The 24,195-nt window shown below is 59.0% G+C and overlaps 8 protein-coding genes across 8 annotated transcripts; 4 read left to right on the top strand and 4 right to left on the bottom strand.

Moving 5' to 3' along the window:
• The first annotated feature begins 9 nt into the window (after nt 1-9).
• Nucleotides 10-3,933, top strand: GGTG_12934 (hypothetical protein). Its single transcript, XM_009230836.1, has 4 exons — nt 10-1,578; nt 1,656-2,504; nt 2,580-3,123; nt 3,238-3,933. Exons 1-4 carry the CDS (start codon nt 1,388-1,390, stop codon nt 3,568-3,570), a joined length of 1,917 nt encoding a protein of 638 aa, XP_009229100.1. The 5' UTR covers nt 10-1,387; the 3' UTR covers nt 3,571-3,933.
• Nucleotides 3,934-4,199: 266 nt separating this feature from the next.
• GGTG_12933 (hypothetical protein) lies at nt 4,200-8,621 on the top strand. Its single transcript, XM_009230835.1, has one exon. It carries the CDS (start codon nt 6,656-6,658, stop codon nt 8,141-8,143), a length of 1,488 nt encoding a protein of 495 aa, XP_009229099.1. The 5' UTR covers nt 4,200-6,655; the 3' UTR covers nt 8,144-8,621.
• Nucleotides 8,622-8,819: 198 nt separating this feature from the next.
• Nucleotides 8,820-12,078, bottom strand: GGTG_12932 (hypothetical protein). Its single transcript, XM_009230834.1, has 3 exons — nt 10,902-12,078; nt 10,622-10,831; nt 8,820-10,558 (listed from the first exon to the last, which is right to left on the bottom strand). Exons 1-3 carry the CDS (start codon nt 11,755-11,757, stop codon nt 9,984-9,986), a joined length of 1,641 nt encoding a protein of 546 aa, XP_009229098.1. The 5' UTR covers nt 11,758-12,078; the 3' UTR covers nt 8,820-9,983.
• Nucleotides 12,079-12,294: 216 nt separating this feature from the next.
• Nucleotides 12,295-13,665, bottom strand: GGTG_12931 (hypothetical protein). The gene has a single exon (XM_009230833.1). The coding sequence runs from the start codon at nt 13,292-13,294 to the stop codon at nt 12,467-12,469; it is 828 nt and encodes a 275-aa protein (XP_009229097.1). The 5' UTR covers nt 13,295-13,665; the 3' UTR covers nt 12,295-12,466.
• A 463-nt stretch (nt 13,666-14,128) lies between these two features.
• GGTG_12930 (hypothetical protein) lies at nt 14,129-16,740 on the bottom strand. The gene is made up of 3 exons (XM_009230832.1): nt 16,206-16,740; nt 15,050-15,219; nt 14,129-14,847 (listed from the first exon to the last, which is right to left on the bottom strand). The coding sequence occupies exons 2-3, from the start codon at nt 15,199-15,201 to the stop codon at nt 14,592-14,594; spliced, it is 408 nt and encodes a 135-aa protein (XP_009229096.1). The 5' UTR covers nt 15,202-15,219; nt 16,206-16,740; the 3' UTR covers nt 14,129-14,591.
• Nucleotides 16,741-18,213: 1,473 nt separating this feature from the next.
• On the top strand, nt 18,214-19,031 carry GGTG_12929 (hypothetical protein). The gene is made up of 2 exons (XM_009230831.1): nt 18,214-18,231; nt 18,312-19,031. The coding sequence occupies exon 2, from the start codon at nt 18,520-18,522 to the stop codon at nt 18,847-18,849; it is 330 nt and encodes a 109-aa protein (XP_009229095.1). The 5' UTR covers nt 18,214-18,231; nt 18,312-18,519; the 3' UTR covers nt 18,850-19,031.
• Nucleotides 19,032-20,267: 1,236 nt separating this feature from the next.
• Nucleotides 20,268-23,884, bottom strand: GGTG_12928 (hypothetical protein). The gene has a single exon (XM_009230830.1). The coding sequence runs from the start codon at nt 23,498-23,500 to the stop codon at nt 22,271-22,273; it is 1,230 nt and encodes a 409-aa protein (XP_009229094.1). The 5' UTR covers nt 23,501-23,884; the 3' UTR covers nt 20,268-22,270.
• GGTG_12927 (hypothetical protein) lies at nt 23,872-24,165 on the top strand (the record flags this gene model as incomplete). Its single annotated transcript, XM_009230829.1, has 1 exon — nt 23,872-24,165. The coding sequence occupies one exon, from the start codon at nt 23,872-23,874 to the stop codon at nt 24,163-24,165; it is 294 nt and encodes a 97-aa protein (XP_009229093.1).
• Between the last annotated feature and the right edge of the window lie 30 nt (nt 24,166-24,195).

Below are 24,195 nucleotides of genomic sequence, written 5' to 3'. Positions count from 1 at the left end.
AGCCGTGAACGAACGGCTTGGCCTCTGCCCCCATTTTCTGCAATGCAAATCTGACAAGAGGTTGTGACGTCGCCAAGGCAGGGGGGCAAGGGCAATTATTGGATGAGCAAGCGATTGGATCAAGAGCGGGCTTTCCTGCTAAAGGGGTTGCAAAAAAATGGCAAGAGGCGGTGCAGATTGTAGTAGCGGCAAGGCGGGCGACGCAGCGACGCCGTGGCTTTGGGAATACTGCTGCCTGGTGGCGCCAACACCCCTCTCCTACCGCTTTAGGTCAGTTTCTTGGGGACCACAAGGATGTGCGAGCGAACTCCCGAGCATGATGCGACAATCAGCCCTCTGAGGCGTCGTCATCCAGGTTACGAGGACATCTTGTTTTTGTTGTTTATTTCTTTTTTCCCTTCCACCCTTCCTGATTGTCGTTTTGATTCCAGAAGCATCGTCTCGTCTCGTCGAATTAGGAGGCGTTCTGCTCACATTCCTGCGGGCTGCCGAGGAGAAATTGGCCTGGCGCGGGCGGGGGATTCCACAGCGCATGCGTAGGCTGGAAAGGGGAAGCCAAGCAGCTGCAAAGGGGAGGGAAAAAATACGCGGCTGCAGAACATCAGAGAAAAAAAAAAAACAGAAAACAGCAGACGCACAAGAACCGGAGCTCAGCTCGGGTTTCCTCACGCTCACCTTGTCAGCCTCCTTCCAGGGGCTGTGCCGACCAAAAGCTGATCTTTTTATCGAGAACGACCGGCTTGCAGAGTTGGACGGATCTTGAACCGCCGCGGCTGCGCCAACAAGCTACATTTTCTTTTCCCCCTGGTCTCACAACCCCCCGCGCGCGCGCGCAGACGATCGCACGGCTGGCGGCTTGCACGCACACAACAAGGCAGACACGCACGCACGCGAGAGCCCCTGTTTGCCCCTCTCAACCCGAGGTTCTGGTCTGGCGAGCCATCGACAAGGCCAGCGACAAGGCCCACCCATCAGTCGCGTCTCCCCGGCCGTCTTTCCGCCACCAGCCCCTCTCCCGGACCGACTCCTTATTTGCGTTATTCGCCACCCGGCTGGCTGTGTCCTGGCCTGGCGGTCCCCCCCCTCGCGCCCGGGGCTCTCACGGAGAAGGGCGCCGAACTCAATCGGGCGTGTTTTACGCTTGAGCTGCCGTTTGGCGCATGCCGAGCACGGCAACCGGGACGGCCTTTGTGCGGTTGTCTTTTATTTGTTCCTTTTCTGAGCCGGGATTTCCCCTACTTCTGCCCCTCGCCCGGGCCAGCTGCGTAGAGCCGGACCAAGGGCCCACTGCCCGTCCGTATTCCGGCCTCGTCGTCGCCGGACCGCCGCCGGGGATATCACGAGCAAATCACACCACCCACCAGGAGCTGACCGCCGGCCAGAAGCCATGGCTAGCTTCAACCTGCCCATCCGGTCCGTCTCGACGACCTCGACGACGAGCTCGATAAGAAACCGGGAATCCATATCGGGCCTGAGCACGCCGCCTTCGTCGACGGGCACCGCCGGGCCCGCACGGGACTTTGCGCCCATCGCCGACCGCCTGATTGTCGGGGTCGACTTTGGAACCACATTCTCTGGGTGAGCGAGCATCCCTGATCCTGACGACCTGCTTTGCAGAGAAGCACCCAGGTCCCCGCTAACCGCCCAAACCACAGCGTCGCCGCCGTCTACACGTCGACGCCAGACGACATCGAGATCATAAAGACATGGCCAGGCGGCAATGGCATCACGTCGGACAAGGTACCGACCGAGATCTCGTACGACGTGCCGCCCGACGCGCCCGTCGGCACGAGCCCGACGGTCAAGTGGGGGTTCCAGTTCCGGCCCGAGGACTCGCGCCTGCGCTGCATTAAGCTGTTCCTGGACCGGTCGCAGAAGCTGCCATTCTACGTCAGCCAGCTCGAGACGGCGACGCAGCTGCGGCGCTACAACAAGACGGTCGTCGACGCCGTCTCGGACTACCTGACCCAGGTGCACCGCCACACCATGGACACGCTCACGCGCCGCTACGGCGAGAGCTTCATGGCCTCGACAAAGGTCGACTACGTCCTCACCTGCCCGGCCGTCTGGTCCGACGCGGCCAAGAACACGACGCTGCAGGCGGCCGAGCGCGCGGGCATGGGCGCGAGCGCGAGCATCTCCATGATCAGCGAGCCCGAGGCCGCGGCCGTCTACACCCTCAAGGCGATCCAGCCCAACCACCTCAACGTCGGCGACAACTTCATCGTGTGCGACGGCGGCGGCGGCACCGTCGACCTGATCGCCTACAAGATCATGACGCTCAAGCCGCTGCGCGTCGAGGAGTCGGCCGTGGGCACGGGCGGGCTCTGCGGCAGCGCGTTTCTGAACTACCGGTTCGAGGAGCACGTCAAGGGCCGCCTGGGCGCCAGCCGCTTCGACGAGATGAAGGTCAAGAAGAGCAAGACGTGGCAGATGGGGCTGCGGTACTTTGAGGACTATGTCAAGAGGAATTTCAGTGAGGAGTCGGACGAGTTTAACGTGCCGTGAGTTGCCAGTGGAGGAAGATTTCTGAGCATTCTTTTTTACATGCTAACCAAAAAAAAAAAAAAAAAACCAAGTTTCCCCGGCATCGCCGACGACGAAGAGGCCGGCATCGACTCGGGCTTCATGATCCTAACGGCGGCGCAGGTCAAGGACATCTTCGAGCCCGTGGTCAAGGAGGTGTGCGACCTGGTGCAGGGCCAGGTCGACGGCCTGCGCGCAAAGGGCGGCGTCGTGTCGGGCATCATCCTGGTCGGCGGCTTCGGGCAGAGCGACTACCTGTACCGGCGGCTCAAGGCGCACTTTACGAGCGCGGCCCCTCCCCCTTATAGCGAGCGGCCGACGCACGCGGCGGGGGGCTCGTCGGGCCAGGGCGGCGGGGACGACAACGCCTCGATCGAGGTGATGCAGCCGCTCTACGCGTGGACGGCCGTGGTGCGCGGGGCGGTGCTGCGCGGGCTCGAGGGCAGCATGGTCATCTCGCGCAAGGCGCGCTACCACTACGGCACGTCGTACGCGACCGTCTACGACGAGGACAAGCACTCGGTCAACGAGCGGTACTGGTCGCCGCTGTGGGAGCGGTGGATGGTGTCTGACCGGATGCAGTGGCATATAGCCAAGGTGAGTTTTTTTTTTTTTCTTTTTTTTCTTCTTTTTTTCTTCTTTTTCTTTTTCTTTTTTAATGTCCGCTTTTCCATGTCCAACCCGTCGTCTGACCTGACCACAAAAAACCAGGGAGAGGCCATATCCCCCCTCTCGCCCATCGCCTTCCACTACACGCGCAACTTCCGGCCGGGCCAGTCGCTCGTGGTGACGGACGACCTGATCGCGTGCGAGGCCGACGAGCCGCCCGCGGCCTACACGCGCGACCTGATCCACACGTGCACCCTGACGACGGACCTCAACGCCGTGCCGCGCAGCCTCTTTACGCGCCTGACGACGACCAAAGGGGTCGAGTTTGACAACCTCGACTTTACGCTCGAGATGATTGTCGACAGCGCCGGGCTGGGGTTCGAGCTCAAGGTGGACGGGGTGAGGTACGGGAGGGTCGAGGCCGAGTTTCATTAGCTGTTCTGTTGGTTTGTGTCGTTCTTGGGAGGAGTTGGGTGGGAACCGGCTCTAGGCGCTGTTGATCTTTGTGTTTGGCCTGTCTTGGTTTTTTCTTGGTCTATCTTTTTTTTCTTTTTTTTTCTTTCCCTTTTGGATATTTGTCGTTTTCTGATGCTATATATTCACCAGCGACGTTGGAGCTTTGTGGTCTTGTACATGGAGCCAAGCATGCCATGCTTAATAATACAAACAGCAAAAGTTGGCTACAGAGCACGTACAATACATGAAAAAGACGGCCTGTCGGGCCGCCCGGAGCCTATCTCTGCCTCTTCTTGAGGCGCTGGGGTATAAGAACGATAGGAAAGAAAATACAGACAAGAGGGGTGATTTGGGCCTGTCCAGGCCACAGGTAACGTAGGATATAGAGGTGACACAAACTAGAACCTATCCGGCCGCATCGAAGATGGAAGGAGATAGGATATTGGCCGAGGGTTTCAACCTATCCAGGCCACAAGCAAAACAGGATAAAAAGAGAGGGCGTCCTTTGCGATATCATTGGAGTGGGCTGGGTGCTGATCGTGGAGGAAAAAGTGGACCGCTGTTGCCTGCTGCCGTGTTTGGTGTTCGTTCCTGCTGGGGGCGAAAACAGCAAAACCGACACAGCCCCCCAAAACCGAGGAACTCAAACTCAACACCACCACCCACCAGCAAAATTTTTGGTTTGCTGTCTCAAGTGGGTGTTTTTCACTTCTTGATCTTCTTCTTCTTGCCCTCCCTCTCTTCCTTCCTGCGCAGCCGGTCCTCCCTGGCCTGGTCAAACACCAACCCCCCTCCTCTGTCGCCGCCGCGCTTGGGCGCGCTCGTCCGCGGCGACGAGGCCGGCTTGTCGGCGCCGGCGAGGCGCATGCGCCTCAGCTCGTCGGGCAGCTCCGTGTAGCGCATGCAGCGGGCGTACGTGTCGGCGTCGATGATGGCGTGCTCGCGCAGGTGGCGGACGAGGTAGAAGTCGGGCCGCATGTGCGCGTAGGCGCAGCCGTCGCGCGCCTGGTGCGCCGCCACGTGCCGCAGGCGCTCCTCGAAGCGCGCCTGGCGTTTTTTACTGTTACTGCTGCTGCTAGAAGAGGAGTCGCCGCCCGTGTCAAAGACGACGTCGTTGCAGAACCAGCAGAGGCTCTTGGCCGGGAACCGCCCGCCCAGGTGCGACGCCACGTGCGCCACCCAGCCGTCGACTTCGCGCGCCCCAAATGTCCACGCGCACCCGAGCAGGTCGCGGAACTCGCACGCCAGGTAGTTGTGGTCGTCGTCCGAGGCCGTCTCGGCCGAGGTCGTGTACATCGTGTCGAACGTGTACACGGAGCTGCTCCGCCCGCCGCCGCCCGAGAATACCGCCGCCGCCATTGTCGAGGCGTCGTCGTCGCCGACGATCGTTGCCGAAACGCTGCTGTTTCTGCTGCTGCTACCGCCGGCCGGCCGGCTGCCGTATCGCGGATCTGCAAAAGGGGGCTGCGATGAGGGTCTGCGATATTTCTCGCGCTCGCTCACCCTCCCTTGGCGTCGTCGTGCTGCTGCTGTACTGGCGGCTTACCAGTCATTGGGGACAATCCCCTCAGTGAACTGGGGAAAGAAGACGGCAGGGAGGGGGACGGGAGCGAGAAAGTGGTCGGGCTCCTGCTTTCTTCTGCTCTGCGGCCACCCTCTTTGCACATCTCTCTCTCTCTCTCACTCTCCCCCCTCGCGAGTGCTGGCTAGCTGCTCGCTCGCTCGCTCGCCCGTTCTCGTTGGGCGCGGAAAGTGGGGTGCGGCCGGCCTGCAGGTTCGGTTGTCCAAGTGGCAGTCTGCAACTCGTCGGGGTGGTATATTGGCGCTTGCGGAGGATGGGTTTCACTGCACGAGCACAGCGACGCGAAAAAACAGCACAGTGAAGACCCGTTTCCGGCTCACGTCTCACGCAATATTACATCCTGGGGGGAGGGTGGCTCGAGTGGGCATCTGCCGACATCTATATACATCTGTCAGGTCTGTCTCTCTCGCGTTCGCGCCGTCTGTCCGGGTTGCTCTCTACGTGGCCCTGTCCACAATTCCCGATCTTCCGTCCTTTTTCGTTTTACGCGAAACCCACCCGGCGCAGATGCGCGGGCGGCGATTGCGCGTGGGGGGAGTGGACGAGGGAGAAGCGGTGGCAGCCCAAAAGCACCAAAAGGTAGACACCTCGCCGAGCTGGAATTGGAGATTGATGACTGCAGCAAAAAAAAAAAAAAAAAGCCACACCACGCACCCCACGCAGACTGCAGCAGCAATATGCATCATGTCTAGAGGTGCGTCTCGGACGTATACACAGCATCAAGTGGTCTGCTCACCCAACCCGTTTTTTGGGTGTGCATGTAAACACTGAGGGGGGCGCTGCGAAGAGCGGTCGAGTGTCTGACCCCCTGCCACCGCCTGCCTGCATGGAGGGTGTGGAGGCGTGCAGGCTCGACGGGTACCACTCCCAGCCCAGCCCGGAGCAGCAGCAATGCCTAATCTTGGGCTTACATTCGGGGTACTTTGGCGCTACATAGCACTGGGGATATTTGCGAGTGCCACGGGTGCGACCTGGCCGTGCCTCTTTTCGACCTTGGCTATTCGTTGCATTTTGACAGTATCAAGTTTTCCTCCAGCCCCCTTTGGCCACCTATTATCAGGCCATGTGTGCATACAGCTGCACTTGCCACAGAAGCCCTCATCGAATCGCCTGAGGGGAACTAAATGTGGCGTTTGCATTGTCCTGTCATGTTGGAGTAGCGGCGCCTCCTTCTCAGCCCTCCTCTTGGCACAGGGTTTTGATTCGCCTCCATCTTATCGAATTCTGCTGCTGAAACCCAAGAATCTCGCCCAGAGGGCGCTTCTCGGGCGTGAGGTCGCCCGGCTTGTATGTTGCGACCAAAAAAGTATAGCGCGACGTGGCCAGGCTGGACATGGACAGGCTCAAATCTCGGGGTCCCCCCAAGATATAAGTTTCTAGCGTTTCTTCGTAGTACATGCGCGAGAAACATCCCTTGGCAACCACAGAACGAAAAATCCCTTGACGACTACAGAACGAACACCCCAAACAGACCTCTTCGAGATGATCACTTTCACCCCAAACTGCACCTTCCCAACAGCCTATCTGGGCTTTGTACAGGCCCCACCGATCCGCGGCACCATGGAGATCGTGTGGTCGTGCCTATCCGTCATCTTGCTCTGCACCTGGTCCATCTTGCATCTCAACGTCCCCCCACAGCACAGACCCCGGGGATGGCGGCAGAAGATGCGGTGGGAGCTCGCTCAGCTTCGGAAAAAGCTAAAATGGATGGTTATAACCCTTGTGGCCCCTGAACTTTTGCTGGGGTTCGTTTTCGTCGCTTTCATTTCCGTCCGCCAATCTACCAAGAAACTGCAAGAGCTTGCCAACGATGATCGAGTCCCGTGGTCGAAGACGCATTCGTGGTTCGCCAATCAGGGAGGCTTTTTCATCCATTTCCCGCCACACCTATGGGACCCTCCGGCAACGGAGTCGGCCACAAGAAGCTTACAACTGGGTTCTGATGAGTCTGCTATCGAATTGGGTTCGATGGAAGAACAGGGCCTTGGGTTTCCGAACAGCAGACTTTTGCGCAAGAGGCAGAAAAAATATGACAGGCGCAGGGCGAGGGCTATACGCAAATATGGATCTTTGCCAGGGAAACTGTGCGACAACTTCCACAAGTACGTCCAAAAGGAGGCCAGACATATAGAGCAGGAGGGTGACGACGCCGCCGCAGATGATCATCTACGTCACATTAGCGACACCTGGGTAGTCAACTCCCAGCAACTGCTCTATCTTCGAGGGGAGGGCATTATCAAGAGGCTTCCAAAACTCGAGGAAGAGGAACTGCAGGACCGAAACAAGAGCAACGCCATCGTCAAACTCCTCGCAATCACCCAGGTGTGCTGGCTGGCCACTCAACTGGTGACCCGCGCCGCGCGTGGGTTACCCGTCACAACTCTTGAAATTTCTGCCGTCGCCTACGTTGCCAACTCGTTGGTGATATACCTTCTGCAGTGGGATAGCATCAAGGACTTGACAGTGCCCGTGCGTTTGGAAGCCAGTCGCCCGCCGAACAAGACACAATTCGTCCGAATCATCGAAAAAAAAGGCAAAAATATCCTTCCACATACGGTGGCCACCGACCCGGTAATTGTGAACGGCACGGCTCACTTTTGGCATACAGGGGACCCCGGGTGGTATTTCTTTGGCGTTGTTGGGCTCGGGGGGCTCCTCTTTGGAGGGATCCACCTCGCCGCCTGGGGCTTTGCCTTCCCGACCTTACTGGAGCGGAAGCTCTGGCAGGCCTCGGCACTGGTCACAGTCTCCACGCCCATGTTTGACTTTCTGATAATGTGGCTGGAAATTGGGTATATCGAGAGTACGTGGGCGGGCGGGACGATATCAGTGGGAATCACTGTTGTATCAATCCTCGTCTACGCGGCTGCGCGGCTTTTCACCCTGGTTGAGAGCTTCAGGTCTCTCTACTTCCTGCCACCCACTGCCTATCAAACGACATGGACCAAGAATGCGCCTCACTTTGGATAGGACTTATGAATATGTATGGCTGGCGAGCTGGTTTGGGTCGAGATTCCATATTCGAACGTTGTATCTATACCGATTAAATTCTTAGGTGGGGGATGGGAGGAGATCTTTACGACCTTTACCGAGGTGACTATGGAGGCGGGATTCTGGCCTTGGGCTGCCATATGGGGATCAGATGTGGCGTGGAACAAGGGTCCGAGTGTGGTGCAGAGAGTGAACGTCTCAGAACGCAACACAGGAAAAGTACCAGCAGACAGGTATACATACAGGTATTTATACAGGATGGGTGGGTGACCTGTTTCTCCGGTCCTAGTGCCAGCCAAGCCTGTCCCCAAAGCGGCCGCTTTGCCTCCCGGGCTGCCAAGAAAACACATCCCTCGCCTCCTTGACCACCCCTCCTGTCGAGAATAGAGTGAGAGAAAGAGTAAGGATGTAAACCAAAGAGACAAATCATAGCGACAACGCCAAAGCTGTCGAGCACCTGCAGCTCTCCTTAGCTGCCTGCCGTCTGTTTCTTCTCGTCTCTGTTTTATGCTTGAAGTTATGGCCCCCCTAGGTTCCTCCCATATACGTCATCTTCCCGTAGCTGCCGGGTATATGGGCCGAGTGAGGCAAGGACGGAAAGGGGTGTGGTTCGCAAACGGGTTATCAGGTCCGCTCTGTGTTGGGTCTTGTCCCGTTTTTTTTTGGTTCTATCCATGTCCCGAAGGCGGGTTTTGTGTGGACGGCAGTGGTGCCCAACAGGGCGGACTGAACAGCCACAGTCGACTTGGGGTTTGCCCCTTGGGCGTTTTACAATGCTACATGTCCATCGAGGGGAAAAGAGCAAGCTCAGTCGGCACCAATCTCCCCAGATTGTAAAAAAAAAAAAGAGGGGGGAGCCGACAAAAACCCGGAGCCATGCGGCTCTGCTGCCCTCACAGGCCCGGTCCAGACCACCCGAGAGCGAAGAAGGGGGGTGCGTATAGCAGAAGCGGAGATGCCAAGGGGTCGTCGGCCAGCACAACACTCGCACGTATCTGCAGCGCCCCTCTCGCTCCCACGCTGCACTCGATAGCATGTACGATGTACGATGGACAACAACACACGACAGCGACCCGGCCGTGATACATCAACCCCCCTCTCCGTCTTTTGCTGGTTGTCTGCCGTCCCCCCTCCTCGCTGATCCCCGAACCCGCTCTGCTGATTCCCGAGCCCGACATTTTGATCCGCGAATAGGAGCAAAACTGAGCAAGTGGAGGGAGAAAAAGGCGGGATGCGGTGCGAGGCATTGGGGGATGTGCATCGGGTGAAGAGCGGAGGGCTCCTTAGCCGGCTGGGTCGGGCAGACGGAGGCTTGGCGGGGGGCGGGCGGTCACCGGATTTCGTTTATTTGACTTCTTCCGGCGTTGGTCCGCATGATTAGCTCTTTTTGGTGTCTTGGGGGTTTATTTACTTTTGTGTCCATCGGGATTCCCGACACGTTACGGGGTGCTGTTCGCCATCACACCGCATAGACGGGACGTAACCGACGTGGGGGTGGCTGGATAGGTGGTTGGTTGGTTGGAGTCGATACTTGGACGGTACTTGCGAGGTTCAAGCTCCCCCTCTGGCCTATGTCTTGATGCGTAGGATGTCCGACACATCAACCTCGATCCCAAGTGACCAAAAACAAGAACAGAACACTAGTGATAACCAGTAAAATGCTCGCTTCTCCCTCTGGTCTCACACTAGAATCCATCACACAGACCAAGATGCAGGACAGCAAAATCAACAGCGCCACCGGAACCCAAAAGTTGCCTTCCAAGCCCGTCATGTTCATAACAAATCGTGACAGCAGACAAGCTCACCAAAAATAAGCAAATCAACCCGGGTTGCACAGCACCCTCGCCTTGGCAATCACGTTCTCGTACTGCTGCATGTGCCCGCCCGCCTCGTCGCCCCGCTTGACGATGCCGGGGAACGTAGCGCAGCGCACGAGCGCACCCGCCAGCGCCTCCTCGTCGAGCCCGCCCATGTCCTCCATGCGGGCCGGGTCGAAGGCGGGCGGCCGCGCCCGGTCCTCGTCCTCCGCCGCCCCCACCGACGGCCGCACCTCGGGCATGAAGACGCGGAACGACGCCCGCTGCACCGCGAGCAGCCGCGCCAGCTCGATCGACGACGCGACTAGCTGCCTCAGAGATGCCTCGGATGCCGCCGCCGCCGCCGGTCCAGGAGTTGATGAGAGGAACGGCGTGGCGGGGGCGCCGCTGCTGCTTGTGCTGCCACCGTCAGCGGCCGCGTGGTAGTCGGGCGAGAGCGCGCCCAGTAGGCGATTTATGCGTGCCACGACACTGTCTGTAAGCCGTGACGTCTCATCGTGCATTGCATGTGCTGCGTCCTTGTTCAGGAGAGTGAGGGTTGTGGACCGCCATTGGTTCAGGGGCTCCGGGCCAGTCACTTTGTACGCATAAGTGTTAGTCACCAGCCGTGAATGGTCTCTTAGTGGTGAATGCTCCTTACCAAGTGATTCTACTAGCGACTCCGTCTGAGCCAGCTGCAAGGCCTGATGCTCGGTCAAGCCGACAAAGTAGCTGTCAAAAATCATCTCCACCAGTATCCTGGACACGAGCGACTGCAGCATCTGTAGCTTGGACGTGCTGACGAGCTCTGCATACGTCGGCACCAGGGCGGCCACCTCCTCGAGCGTGGCCTCGTCTGTTCGTGACAGATCTATCGTAGCGGTATAGTTAGTAACCGCCACCACTTCACGTGCAACAAGGCAACATCCAAGACCACATACCCAGCTTGACCCTCCTAAAGCTCCCAACAAGCCAATTTTGCAGCCCGTTAAACAGGCGCGAGAACCCGTCGGCAAAGACGTCGTCCGCCGGCGCCACGCCCGCGGCCCTGGTGCTGGTGGCGAGCCAGTCCTTGAGCCCGCGGACCTGGCCCTTGAGGTTGGTCACCTCCCTCTCGCGCGCGGCCAGGTCGCGGCGCGAGGCGTCCCAGCCGGCGCGCAAGTCTTCGCGCTCGCCCCGCAGATCCTCGAGCTCGGCGCGGGCGTCGCGTAGCTCGGCGTCGACGTGCATGAATTGCCGGTTGAGCTGGCCGTGGCTCGACTGCCAGAACCCAGCATTTTCGGACTCGTTATGCGACAGGTTGTCCAGCGCCTTCCGGAACTCGTCCTCCTTCTTCCGGAGCTCGCGCTTCAGGTCTAGGACCTGTTGCCTGAGCGATGTGTCCGACTCTACCTCCGCCACCGCCTGACCGTCCTTGAGCGGGGACCCGGACCGTGACGCCGGGTTGCTGCTGCCTTTGCCGTGCCGGTCGCCCGGCGTGTCCTGGCCCATGCGGCCGCGCGGTCTGCTACCCTCCCTGTGCGTCGCGTGCGGGGTGTTTGGGCGACGGATCGGCGTCCCTGTCCGGGACGGCGGGGCGCCGCCGGTGCTGTCATCGGTAGCGCCCGCCTTGCCCGTGTTCCCGTCCGAAAGGGCCGCTCGTGGCGGCGTCGCTACCACGGGGCCGCTGTTGCGGTCGGCCGAGGGGGTCGAGGCGAACGAGGAAGAGGACGAGGAGGCGGACGAGGCGGGGGCGGCTGGCGGGGTGGTGCGGAGGACATGGCTCGAGGAGCCTCCGCGACGCTTGTCGCCGCCCATCGAGAGGCTGCGGTTTGCTTTCGCTTTGCTTGCTGGTTGGCAAGCGTAGCGAGCGAGGCGTGGCCTCAAGACGTGTGGGCGACGAACGCGATGCTGGCAGCAGTCTGCGGCGGGGCACTGTTCTCCTCAGGGATTCTCCTCAGGGAGAGTCGTCGATGACGGGCCAATCTTGCAAGGGAGAACGGACAGCGTCAGTTATGGCGGCCGGCATGGCGTTGCTGTGCCCCGCGAGATGGTCGCGTCGCGCATTCCCAATCGAAAACGCATCAATGCTATGGCGATGCAGCCATGTGTGGCCAGGTCTCAGCCACGCTGGGCTTCTGTCAGCCGCCAGAAAAAAAAACAATTGTGGCCGTTTGCCGCACGTCATTGGCCCACCTTGCGAGCGCTGCCTAAAGCTAAAGCCGCCTGACTGAGCACTATTCGGGCCCTTCGGATAGCGGGCATTGACCACCTGCACAGTGAGCGTTTGTTCTAAACGGGGGCCAAGCTTACAAAGTCCAGGCACCCAAATTGACCCCCGAGGACCGAATATTAGTGATATCCACGCCAGACTTCATGTTGATCATGGTGTTGACATTGAGCCCAAAAGTACACTTGATTCTACCCCGATTGGTCGATAGTCCTCTCGATACCTAGGCAGAATGTAAAATAGAACGTGATGTTGATCTGCAAACGTCCAAACCATGTCCTGTGTTCCTGTCCGCCCTCATATCTCAACCTCAGCAACAACCTCATACGCGGCATCCTCCTCCATCCCCTCCCCGCCGCCATTGTCCCTCCTCACCCCCTTGGCCCCGAACCTGTAGATTGCCAGCCGATCCAACACGATGTCGGCGCCCCCGGCCCAGTCGTAGTCCGCGTACCGCTCCAACGCCCCGCGCGCGTCCAGCGTCATCCTGCCCCCTCCTCCTCCTCCTCCTCGCTTCCCACCCCTACCCCCTCCCCTCTTCCCCGACCCCTTACAGTAGACCGTATTCACGACCGTAGCATGCAGCAGCAGCGGCCGCCCTTCGTCCCGCACCAAGCCCTCCCGCACAAACGCCGCCAGCACGCCCTCGCAGAACCGCCCCAGCGGCTGCTCCGGCCCGGGCGCCGCGTACATGACGGCCGCGCGCGCCGCGTCGCCGTCCCGCATCGTCCTTAGCCCGCGCAGCCGCACCACCAGCGGCCCTTCCTCCCCAGCACCACCACCACCACCACCACCACCAGCCCTGGCGGCCGCCAGCATCTCCTTCAGCTCGAGGGACCGCAGCAGCGCGACGGCTTTTGCCAACGACCCGCCGCCCCCACCCTCCTCCCCTTCCCCTCCTCCTCCTCCGGATAGGCTCATGACGCCGAGGGTGAGGTGCAGCGTGCCGGGCGGCCGCACCGCGTCGGCGGGGAAGCCGAAGCCGCCCGAGGCGTGCGGCGCCGTGGCGTCGGCGCGGAACGCCGCCACGGACCGGGACAGCTGCGCCCGCGCCGCCGGCGAGGCGGCGAGCGGTATCGCCAGGAAGTGCGTCAGGGCCTGCCTGCCGCCCGAGCTCGATGCCATTTCTTCTTTTTCCTTGTTTTCTTCCCCCCCTTCGTTTTGGGTGCAAGATCCTGACGTTGCGGTTGAACTCCTCGGATGGAGGTATCAGGGCCCGGATCCGGGTATGGACGGTAGGGCAAAAAGGCTCGACGTGGGTGACGAGGAAGGACGACTGTTGTTTGTGTTGCCGGATGACGGAAGCACAGCCCACCAACATGCAAGGAGCTTGGGGCGGATTGGGTGGAGATGCTTTGAAGGTGGGCGGGGATGCCGTTTTTGGGTCGCTAATGAGCTGTTTTGACAGGGCCTGAGCTATCGGCTTTGGCTTTGATGGGCCTGTGCTTCGGTGTTTATACTCGGAGGCGAGTTTTCTTACATCAGGCTAGAGGGATGTAGAGAGCGAGCTTGGAAGAAATGACCCTGATGACTACATCCTCCAGTGACTGCCCAGACACATCCATCCAACCAAACACATCACCAAGGGCACTTTACCCTCCAAGTCTCGGCAACAAAACTGCGTCAAAAAGGAACAAGGTATCAAGTAATTCCGAACTGGCTAGCTATCTACGGAAGCTTGCCTCCAAATAACGCCTGGCCCGGCAAAAGGTGAAGTTAAGGCTGTTCCCCCACAAGAGCCTGAGCCTCTGACCACTCCGGGCTCTGCTGAGCCGAAAATTCGTCACTGCCCACCCGGGCCTTGTAATCCCAACCCCCAGCTCTCCTTGCTGTCCGCGCCATGCTCGGCCACCGTGGGCTTTCCAGTCGTCCAGCTTCCGTACCAACCTCCTTCCCTCGGACTGCCGCCATGTATGAGACGAAAGTCTCCTAGCGATGTCTCGTGCACCTCAATTTTCCTTGATCTTTTTCTCATTTTTATTCTTCGTTTTTGTTTTGATGGGGTTTTTTTTTTCAATTGCCTTCGTGCCTCACTCCAAGCATGGCAAGAAGAGCCCGGCATCGGGCGTGGTCTTCCATCCTCCAAGCAGACGCGAGATTCGCAAGTCGCGGTTATGTCGTGGTGGCCGAAGCAAAAAAAGAACGATCGGAAGGCGCAGTATAATCGTAAACGAATGAATGCTGCAGTCGCAATAAATGCTCGCGTGAATATGGTTGTGTGGGGGTGGTCGGGGCCTCGAGGCCAGAGAGAGTCTTCCCCTCAAAAGCCTGTCCCAACAGTAGGCTTGCGTGGGTAGGTCCTCGTTCCTGCGCAGCCTTAGTTTCTTGTGCTGCTCTTCGAGGGAAGACGCCTGCGCAAAGTCACGCCATCGGTGCCGAGGGGGCACCTGTCGGGACTCAGCTCTGAGCCGAGGGAGCAGTTCTAGATCTCGGCGTTAAAGAAGACCAGCAGCAGTTTCTTGAGTTCCTCCATATCCCTCTTGGCCTGGGTCAAGGCACTGGCGATCTGAGAGATGCAGACGCCTTGGTCGGGCTCAGGGGTGTTATCCAGCGTGACTCCGTTGCCGTACTGCTGTATGATCTGGCAGCTGTCTCTGACTTTAGTAAAGCCGAGGGTGGCCGACGACCCTTTCAGAAAGTGCCCCAGGGCGTACAGTTCCTTCAGATTTTTCTGCTTACTGTAGAGCAACCGCACCAAGTCAGTTAGGCTATCACATACACCGCGACGAACGATAAACCATAAACGTGCTTGATCGGGCCCAGAGATCACTGATACCAGGAACCCGATCCACTGTAGAGCCGTCGGGGGCGTCCGTCAAGCACCGAAGCTGCCAACCAGGCATGTCCCTTGGCTGATGAGAAACAGTGGCGGCAACTTACAGTGCAACGTCCATCTTGTCAAACGTTTCCGCCGCCTGTTCAAAGAAGCCCATGATAAGGGGCTTGCTGAATTCTCTATCCTCTTCGCTATCATCCATCTCCAGGATCTGGTCGAAGGTTGCCCTGTCGACGTTGTCTCCCAACTCAGCCATCTTGAGAAGGATCTGCTTCTAGCCCAGGACTCTCGTGTTAGCGGGCCGACAAGCCAAGGCCAATATCCGCACAACTGCCGTCTATGTCGGGCACCTGTCGCGTGCTTCGAACGTGATGGCGGCTTGATGTGAATCTGAAAACGGTAAAGATAAGACGAGAGAAAGCGAAAAGAAATATTATTGTGCGTGGGAGGCAGACTGGCAAAGATGGACAGTGTCTGAGCCGCCTTGGGGTCTTTGCCAGGAGACGCAGGAGAAGCCTTGGTCAAAATGCGATGCCTTGGCCGCCGAGAGGAATGAAACAAGCGTCTGGTGGGCTTTTCCTAGTGTATACAAACAAGTCCCTGCTGGGCAACTGGGCGAAAGCGGGTTAAGAAGGCTGGGGGCCGTTTTCCGGGAGGGCTGTGGGGTATTGTATGTGATGTGACTGAGAGAATGCAGCGGGTAGTGGGGACCAAGGCCAGCTGGGTGTCCGGTATGACCCCTCCAGCCAGACCCGGCGAGAGGGGCGCGAGAGGTGGCGGAAGGTGAGCAAGCAGCCTATTTGCTCAAGGCAACGCCGAACGAGCCCCTCGGTCCATATCCCACGCCCAGCCGCGAGAGCAGGCCTTCGGTTGGACAGGCCGCTGGCGATGTCCCGTTGGCTTGCTCACACTCCTCGCCGCCACCACCTCGCTCAGCCTCTTTGGGGCCCTTCAGGTCTGCTTTCATGCGTGCTCTCTCGCCTCTTCTTTGTCCTTCTCGGCGACTTTTTCGAGGAACAAGAGAAGGATAAGTCATCTCCCAACCGCCGGCCACTCGGTTCGCCACTTTCAGAGAGATGGCGTTTGATCTATAGACCTAGCGGGGTTCATGCTTGATCCATCACGCCAAGGAAGACTGAAGGAAACGAACAAACCAAAACTCAAGGGCAGTCGCCGTGTGTGCCTGAGAGACATCTGAGAGGCGGGTGGTGATGTGTAGGCAAGCCAAGGCAGATCATGGTAGGGCAGAAACGCACTTACTGTCTGAGGTGAAGTATAGAGGTGGGCGGAAAAACACCAATCCTTGCGAGGGTCTTCGGGCTAGACACAAGATCGCGACGAGAGATGTCGCCAACTGGGGCGGGGTGGCAGCGGTAGCGGCGGCGGACAGGACGGGCCCAGAATGGAGGGGATACGGATGGACAGCTGCCGATCGGTGACAGGAAGAGCGGCGGTGGGATGCCGAGGCGGGATTTCTCTCTGCCTATTTTTCAATTTGGGGCTGTGAGGGCCCGAACAGGACGGTTGACGAAACTGGGGTACCTGGGTACGTCAAGGGGGGGTGTTTAGGAGGGCGCGGTTGAGGCTAATTCTCGAGGTGCTGCCCGGGCATGTACGATGGATGGACCAGGCCGACAGCGCGGTTTCAGAAGACGCCTTTCTGGCAGGGCTCGAGGGGTAATATTGGCACAGGCGAGGGAGAGAGAGGGGAGAGATACGGTCGACAAGTTGGAAATGGAGGTATGCCAGGGAGGGGAGTGACTGGCGCGTGAGTAGAAAAAAAAAGAAAAAGAAAGCGAGGTCGGTACCTTGGCTCGCTGTCGAGGTACTTTTTGCGGCCGCATGGATGATGGATGCGCTGCGGGTTGGGAAGGGACGGACGGAACGGCCTGTCCAACCCCAGCCAGCCGCCAGGTACCTTCCCTGGGCTACAGCCTGCAGCGCAGTTGGGAAGCAAGCACGCACGGTGGGCAACAAAACGGTGGCTTTTCAAGCTGCGCGGGGCGGGGGAGCCGGCGTCCCCCCCTTTTACAGCGGGACCTACTTGACGCAGGGCTGCGCTGGAATGAGGTGCTGCTTCCTGCAAGCAGCTGAGGCAGCTTCCCTGCACCGTCTCCAGCGCCCGCTACTTGCTATGCTACCCACAATGATGGGACGAGACCCTCGGGTGCGAGCTGCCAAGGGGGGAAATAAGGAAGACGGTGCAAAAAAAAAAAAAAAAAAAAACGGGACAACGACGCATCCAAATCCCATCGTCCAGCGCCAGTTTCCCGTTGGCCCCTCGAACATCTTTTTGCCTACCCGCACCAGGCGAGCCGCTTTGGGGAGCCGGGCGGGGGGTATGGGCTTCTAGATTCAGGTCCCTCTAGGTGCATCGCGTATGAGAGGTTGGTGGTGGTGGTGGTGGTGCTTCGCGGGACACTATCAGATTCCGAACATGCACATGACGTCGGCGTCGATCCACTTATCAGCCCAGCGGCAGTTGCTACAGTACCGTCGCCTACCACTCCCTCTGAGGCGAGGAGAAAAAAAAAGACGCACACACGACCCCAGGCGAAGCAGATATGGCTATGGCTAATGGTGATGGCGGCCTCGGCGATATTTGATACCGTGCATGCACCCTGCACGACGAGGGAGGTGGCAGGATTTCCAATGTCGGGTAGGAGGTGAGATTTTGGCCAAAGCTAGGAGTGAAGAAGCGAAGAGGCACGAGGGTTTGACGCCGTCGCCGTGCCAGGCTAGGGCGGGCAACTGGGCCCGCGTGCAGTTTCCAGAAACACAGGCCTGGTCTTTGCTTTCTTTCTTTCTTTCTTTCTTTTTCTTGTCTTGTTCTCTTTTCGGCCGCTGGTGGGTTCCATTTCAGTGATGGAGCTCCCTACATGCTTTTGCACGCCCCGCCAGTCCAACCGGCGGCGCCAATGCACGATGACCTCGACAAAAGGAACACGGCATCTGCCCTCCCCACCTCGTTGTGCGCGCATACAACTTCCCCAATTCTCCCATGGGTTTCCCAGCCATCCTCCGTGAAGATACGACGCCCTTCAAGTCGGGAGCACGACCCGAGGCTCTTTTTGTTTCTTACTTGCCAGCCAGCAGGGTGAGCTCCCTTGTAACTGCACGTTTTTTTCTCCAGCCACTTTTTGATGCTCCTCATGGACGCCAAACTCTCGGGCCCTTGAATGTCTCGGGCACCTACCCCGCCGACTTTTTTCTCTGTGGAATCGGGGACTCACAACCCACTTTCTCCCCATCAGGGAACCCAGAGAGAAAAAAAAAAGAACGCTAGGTACGTTACCGGTTGGCGGGATCTCAGCCGACCGGACCCCTTTTCTTGTACCTCAGGAAAGAGCCTCACAGCTGGCCAAGTACCCTGGTACACATATTGTGGCACGCGAGTCTTTGCGACAACCCCGAATCTCGGAGAAACCCTCTTGGTATTGCAGCCTCCCATCGCCTGCCCCTCTCTGCGACCTTCTCCACCGCCAGCACCAAGCCCGACGCCTCGGCCGGAAGCAGCTGCAGGGACCATACCGGTCCCCCTGGAAAGGTGAGCCGGCACCGACCTAAACGGCAAATGGAAGCTTTCTGCGGCGTTTGTTTCTCCAGGGGTCTTCCGGTCGCCGAACCCTGTGTTGCACATTTCGCACGCTGCACAAGGCCGTTTGCATCGGCCGCTGTTGTCGTCCCCATGCCCACCCGTCTGGACGAGAAGGACGGCAATTTTCACTCGGGTCGACACATTGGTCGCCTGGCACGCCTGGCTCCATCCATTGGACCCATACCTTGGGCCGAACCACGTTGGATCAGCCCGGCAGGACCACACAGGCTGCTGCTGATCCTGATCGGCGGCGGCCGTTCTAGAAGCCGCAGATCCACAGCAACAAACACCGCAAGCTGGCAGTGAACGACGGGGTTGGGGGTCCAGACGATGCGGCGAGATTGCATTTGTGACAGCAATGACGTTGGGTCGCGGGTGCGAGATGCTACGCCGGCGATCCGTCCCCCTCTCCGCTCCGTCCCATGGCGTTTTTGGCTTTCTCGACCAACCGTAGGGGGCTCCACCGGGACGGGAAAGGAAGGTCGTCCATCCACTGCCGGGTTGGACACTGTCCTGCTGTGCAGCAAAGAGGTCGCTGCAAGATGGAGAACGAGGGCAGCGTTCGGGCGCCGGCTGTCAGAATTGGGTTCGCTCCGCTTGCATCAGCATGACACATTGGGCGGGGGGAGGCGGTCAACTCTTCCTGGGAGGAGCTGCCTGGGAATCTGGGCTGATTTTTGAAATCTCTGGAGGTCCCAGGTGGTTCAGCCGCTGAGCATTTCCTGCAACGCCTTCCCTCTGGCCCCATTGCAGACTTGCAGACTTGCAGGCTTCAAAGCAAAAGGTAAAGGCGACAGGACAGACGAATGAATCCCGGGATGTCGGTATTCAGTGATGAGCAGGTAGGTATCCTGTCCCCAAGCCTGCCGACACGGCATGGTAGGTATTCAGCCAGAAAGTGGCTGGTACAACTACCCCGAGGAAGGTACTCCGAGCGCACGAATCCACTAGGTCTGGGAGCACGCGTCGAGGACAAAATGCGGCCGGTTCCATTTAATCGGGTGCATCAAACCAGCAAGACGTCATTGGGCTTTTTTTTTCCCGGCCCGCCCGCACCGTTTCGTGATTTCCCAAGTGGATGACACCGCCGGCCCCGCCCGTCCACCCTCCGTTTTCCATTCACGCGTATCCTACAGTAGCACCCAGCCTGCAAAGCACCTGCTCTCAGCTCCTGATGGTGGGGTCAACCTACTGGCGGTGTCGTTAACTTGAATCGCTTTGCCCGCGTTGGGTTTAGGCACCGGCCAAAAAAAGAACTGGAAATGATAAATAAATAAAAATAAGGGTTCCACGCACATCCCTACCATAGCAGAAAACATTCCGTCATGGGTCGCTAGCCCTCCACCCAACGACGTCATACCGCCTCAAGCCTGGGGTTCCACCGCATCTCATTGGATGCAGGGCAGACATGGGATTCCGATTTTCCCTTCCGTGCCAATCAGCGCGCCGCGGCGGATCCCCATCGTTGACTTCACCCCATTCTTGGAAGAAGTTGAAGGGAAAAAGGAACGGCCAGCAAACCAAAGCAAAGCAAAAGCGCATCGTGAGGTGACCTGTCGGGACGGGTGAAATTACAAGCAGGTTTTTTCTTCTTTCTTTTCGCTGCTGTTTCCGTTTTTATCCAGTAGGATGGGCCAAGGGCAGATTATGCCCTAACAAACGAGTCCGGGTATTTAAGAGAAGGCGCCGCGGTGCTCACCTAATGTCCTGATGTTCTAGACCTGGCCCCGACATTTCTTGGACGCTAGGTTCGTGCGGGCGTGTCCCCCCCTCTCTTGAGCGAGCGAGCGATCCGGGCAGCGGGCAAGCCAGCAAGCGGAACAGCCCAGTCCAACACGGATACCCGCTACCGCCGCATCAGTCCACCCTCGCTTCCGTCGCTCACTCCGTTCCTCCTCCCTCCCCCCCTTTTCCGCCAGCTGAACGAACCCTGATTTACTCTTCCTGGCCGGCTAGGTACCTCGGTCTAGCCTGCTCCGCAGAGTACCACCCCTCCACCAGCCGTCCGAACCAGTCACGCCAGCACTCGACCCAAAAGAAAAGCAAGCGTTGTGAGGGGGATGGAAAGAATAAGGAAGAAATAAAGGGGGGGAAAGGGAACCCGAACGGGGGTACCACTTTTCCAAACTAAGGATTTTAATGTGACGGGAGACTTGCCAACCCACAGCATGGACCAAGCTGGACCCTCCGCCTCAGACATTTTCCCCCCCCTCCCAGCTCTGTTTGCTGCTCAAGCCTGGTACGGGCTCCAGGGAGCACCCACATTCCATGACAAGAACTTGAGCACTTCTCGTCTCCAGCCCGGGATTTCATGTTATTCCTCGATCTGTACAAGAGCCGGGAAACTTCGTGGATCGAGAAAAAGGAGAAGGGAAACGAAAAAAAGAGAAGGGAAAAAAAAGGCCGACACCACACACTGGCTGTTCTCATCCCCCGCCTGCTCGTCCGCTATTCTACGCAGGGCTGGAGCGCCGATCACTGACTTAATAGGAATCCCGGACAGAGCTTCTCCCTGGCAGCGCCCGGCGCCCGGTCCTCTCTCTTTGCGCTCGGCACGGCTGTTCCGCTTCGTCGGAGCGTATCGGTTTGCTGTGGTAGGTAGTGACGGTGGTTTGGAGGCCGTCGCACCTCGCTCCCAAAAAAAAAAAAAACCAATTCAGCACCCACACCCGCACATCCAAGCCCACCACCACCACCACCACAACCATAGACCACCGTTTCCCCTATCGGCAACCCAAAAGGGCTGGCAACTCCTCCGTTTCTACATGCTCAGTGAGAAATCCCGCTGGGGCCCGCATATGCAGTCGCATAGTTACACCACGAAAACAGGTTTTTGGTCCACGCCAAAGCCTAGTAGTCTCCAAAAAATGGTCATTCTTCCCGACCAGCTCCGCCGTGTCTAGCACAACCGGGGACTCCCCCCCTGGCGAACGCGCACAGCAACGACACTGCTTCCCAGGAAGCAGCGAGAGGGAAGTCGTAGGTACTCTGTTCCCTGATAAAGAGAGGCATGGCAAGTGTACTTTTTTCTGTTGTCCTCGGCATGGAAAACATTAATTCTCCAGATCTAGTAGTATACGGCAGTACGGATACGCAGTATATGACAACCTCGATTCCTTAGAATCTTCTGTCGGGCCGCCTCAGAGCGGAATGCTCGTTGCTGCCATGGCCGGCGGCTGGACTCTCCTAGTTGAGACATGGCGCAAACATGCCCCCCTCTTCTCCAGGCTCTAGGTGATGGAGGACAAGGCAAAACCCCCGGAATACCAAGCGAGTGCCCGACCAAGTGTGATGGCTATATGCGAGAGCCCTGGCATGCAGCAGAGGGCGCAGTATCTTGACTTTGAGAGCCGCCGCCGGCAACTCCACGTCCGGTACCGCATGGCACGCCTGCTCCTCACGCGAAATGGGTGAACGAGACTCGCTGGGCGAATCCCACGACGCCACGACGGTAGCCTGTCGGCCCACTGACATGAATCGACATGGTGGGTGGTGTTGCTCAGCTGGAGGTGATGACGGTGTGCCGATGCCAAGTTCGGCGCCTGTACGGCGGCTTGGGGGCTGGCATGGGTGAGGCACACGGAGACGGCGTCACATGGTGACGTCGGGCTTTTTCCATGTCCGCCAATATGCAGGTAGATGAATATGCACTTGCCAAGCGGGGAGACAGACCTCCGGCATGTAGAGTGTCGGAGGGCGGCCATGCGCCAGGGTGCTTGGCACAGGTCTAGAGAAGTACCTTGGACGCAACGCTCAGCAGCCAAGCGGCATCATGCCAGCCTCCCTCGTCGGCCTTGGGCGGGGGCACCCGCTTTTCCGGGATGCTTGTAATGCCTTCGAACTGCCTCAGGCCACTGCGCTTCTGATCCGGGAGTCCGTCGGCCGAGACCCCGCCAATGGGGTCGATGCCCAAGTCGCCAGTAGCGTAGCTCTCGCCGTCTTCGTCATCTTCGTCCGACTCGGCGTCGTTCTCCTCCACCGAGAACAGCCTCCAACCCAGGACGTTGCCAAACCAGAAACCACCCGACCCGACCTGTTCCCTCTTGACGAGCCGCCGGACGACCGCCTCGTCTTCGACGCTCGTGTCCAACTCGACCGCTTCAAGGTTTTCGTCAAGGTTCACAAAGTCGGGCCCGGCCATCTCGTCGGGCGACTCTGCGTGTCGGTGGCTGCCAAAGTAGCTGCCATCCAACGACCGCCGGCGCTCGTCCATGGGCGTCATGACCCTGCTATGAGAGCGACTGCCGAGCCGGCTGCCAGGAGGAGACACGGCCACGAACTCGTCGTCCACCAGAGCCAGGGCGGCAGAGCTCCCCCGACGGCTGTGGCGACGGCTGCTGGACCAGAGGCCGTGGTACTGGTGTTCACGCTCGCGGGCGAGGTTCCGCTCGAAAGCCGCCTCCTCCAGGTCGAGCGGTGTGCCAGCAGGGCCAGCCAAGCTGGTCGAGCTGGCACGGGACACGAGCCAGGCCTGGCCCTTGGACTCACGGCACTCGCCGCTCAGGACCGCTCCGGCGCGGAGCATCCAATCACTGTCGTTCCGGTCTTTGGATGAGAGGCCGCCACCGGCTTCGTCCCTCCGGCGCTTAGTGGTGGGCGAGAGGATGCCCGAGTTTTTGTGGTGGCCACCGCCATTTGACTTGCGCAGGTGCAGATGAGTTGTAGATTTACTCTTGGTGAGGGTCCCGGCGGCTATCGCCCCGTCGTTTCTGGTGTGGGACCTCGACCTTGACCGGGCGGGCGAGTGCGAAAGGAGGCCCGGCGTGGTCGGAGCAGACTTGCCCTGCAGGTAAGAAGTGGTCTGCACCGGGGGCGCTGTGAGGGCTTCGGCGAGGTCTTCGGCATCGCCAATTGGAAGCTTTGTCGTGAGGGGCGCTAGCGTCAGGTGGTTGAGGTTGGTGCTAGACCAGTTTTTGCGTCGAGCGTGGCTCGAATGCTGATTGTACGCGACATCCATGTTATGACAAGTAGGAGTGGTCCCTGAGAGTGGTCCCTGAGAGGGTTATCGGCGTCGAGTAGATCTGAGTTGTCTCGGCAGAGTGCCTGCTCCAGAGGCGCTGGCTGGCTGGTAGATGGAGAGGTCGAGTGCAATGACGCGTGGGAGGAACAGGTCAAGGTCAATTGGACGTCGCTCTGTCTGAACAAATAGGGGTTTGGAGATTTCGGTACAGTCGTAAGCTGAAAGGCTGCGTAGCAAGATAAAGACCAGCCCAGACAGATCCAGGGTGATGGCTAGCAGCGAACTCCTCCTAATTTAGAGTTTGTCGAGGATTTCGAACAGACGTGACATGCCACTGCTTGCATGCTGCCCGCACATCGCCTCACCCGATGGCGCACATCGACTCACAAAAATTGTTGGGGCCCAGGAGGTCGAGAAACCTGATTCTGCGCGCCTATTGGCTGGCCAGATCTCGGTCAGGTCAGTGCCCCAGCCATGGCCTGGCGCCGTTATGCACCCCAGCCCCACCTGATCATCGCGACCCCACGCTGACGATTGGTCCCGATCTCCGCGGTGGCCAGAGCTCGCGCATGTACCCGGTACCTCGGTCGGGCTGCCCGTTTCCTGGTGCTGCCTGCCCTCCACCGCGACTGCCACAACTGGCTGCACGCCACCGGCAGTAGCGGGTACTTGCCCCTCCAAATCTGGGGAGC

The sequence above is a fragment of the Gaeumannomyces tritici genome (assembly GCF_000145635.1).
Source record: "Gaeumannomyces tritici R3-111a-1 unplaced genomic scaffold supercont2.10, whole genome shotgun sequence".
NCBI lineage: Eukaryota > Fungi > Ascomycota > Sordariomycetes > Magnaporthales > Magnaporthaceae > Gaeumannomyces > Gaeumannomyces tritici.
Note: the sequence above shows the minus strand (reverse complement) of the source record. Positions and strands in the feature narration are given on the sequence as shown.

Excerpts from the sequence above, each read along its gene's own strand:
- GGTG_12932 (XM_009230834.1), bottom strand. The coding sequence starts at position 11,757 with ATGGGCGGCGACAAGCGTCGCGGAGGCTCCTCGAGCCATGTCCTCCGC. Across the intron at positions 10,832-10,901 it reads CTTTAGGAGGGTCAAGCTGG|ATCTGTCACGAACAGACGAG; the intron begins GTATGTGGTCTT and ends CCGCTACGATAG. Across the intron at positions 10,559-10,621 it reads GTCGCTAGTAGAATCACTTG|TGACTGGCCCGGAGCCCCTG; the intron begins GTAAGGAGCATT and ends ATGCGTACAAAG.
- GGTG_12933 (XM_009230835.1), top strand. The coding sequence starts at position 6,656 with ATGATCACTTTCACCCCAAACTGCACCTTCCCAACAGCCTATCTGGGC.
- GGTG_12931 (XM_009230833.1), bottom strand. The coding sequence starts at position 13,294 with ATGGCATCGAGCTCGGGCGGCAGGCAGGCCCTGACGCACTTCCTGGCG.
- GGTG_12934 (XM_009230836.1), top strand. The coding sequence starts at position 1,388 with ATGGCTAGCTTCAACCTGCCCATCCGGTCCGTCTCGACGACCTCGACG. Across the intron at positions 2,505-2,579 it reads TCGGACGAGTTTAACGTGCC|TTTCCCCGGCATCGCCGACG; the intron begins GTGAGTTGCCAG and ends AAAAAAACCAAG. Across the intron at positions 3,124-3,237 it reads TGCAGTGGCATATAGCCAAG|GGAGAGGCCATATCCCCCCT; the intron begins GTGAGTTTTTTT and ends ACAAAAAACCAG.
- GGTG_12928 (XM_009230830.1), bottom strand. The coding sequence starts at position 23,500 with ATGGATGTCGCGTACAATCAGCATTCGAGCCACGCTCGACGCAAAAAC.
- GGTG_12929 (XM_009230831.1), top strand. The coding sequence starts at position 18,520 with ATGGAAGCTTTCTGCGGCGTTTGTTTCTCCAGGGGTCTTCCGGTCGCC.
- GGTG_12930 (XM_009230832.1), bottom strand. The coding sequence starts at position 15,201 with ATGGCTGAGTTGGGAGACAACGTCGACAGGGCAACCTTCGACCAGATC. Across the intron at positions 14,848-15,049 it reads GACAAGATGGACGTTGCACT|TAAGCAGAAAAATCTGAAGG; the intron begins GTAAGTTGCCGC and ends GTTGCTCTACAG.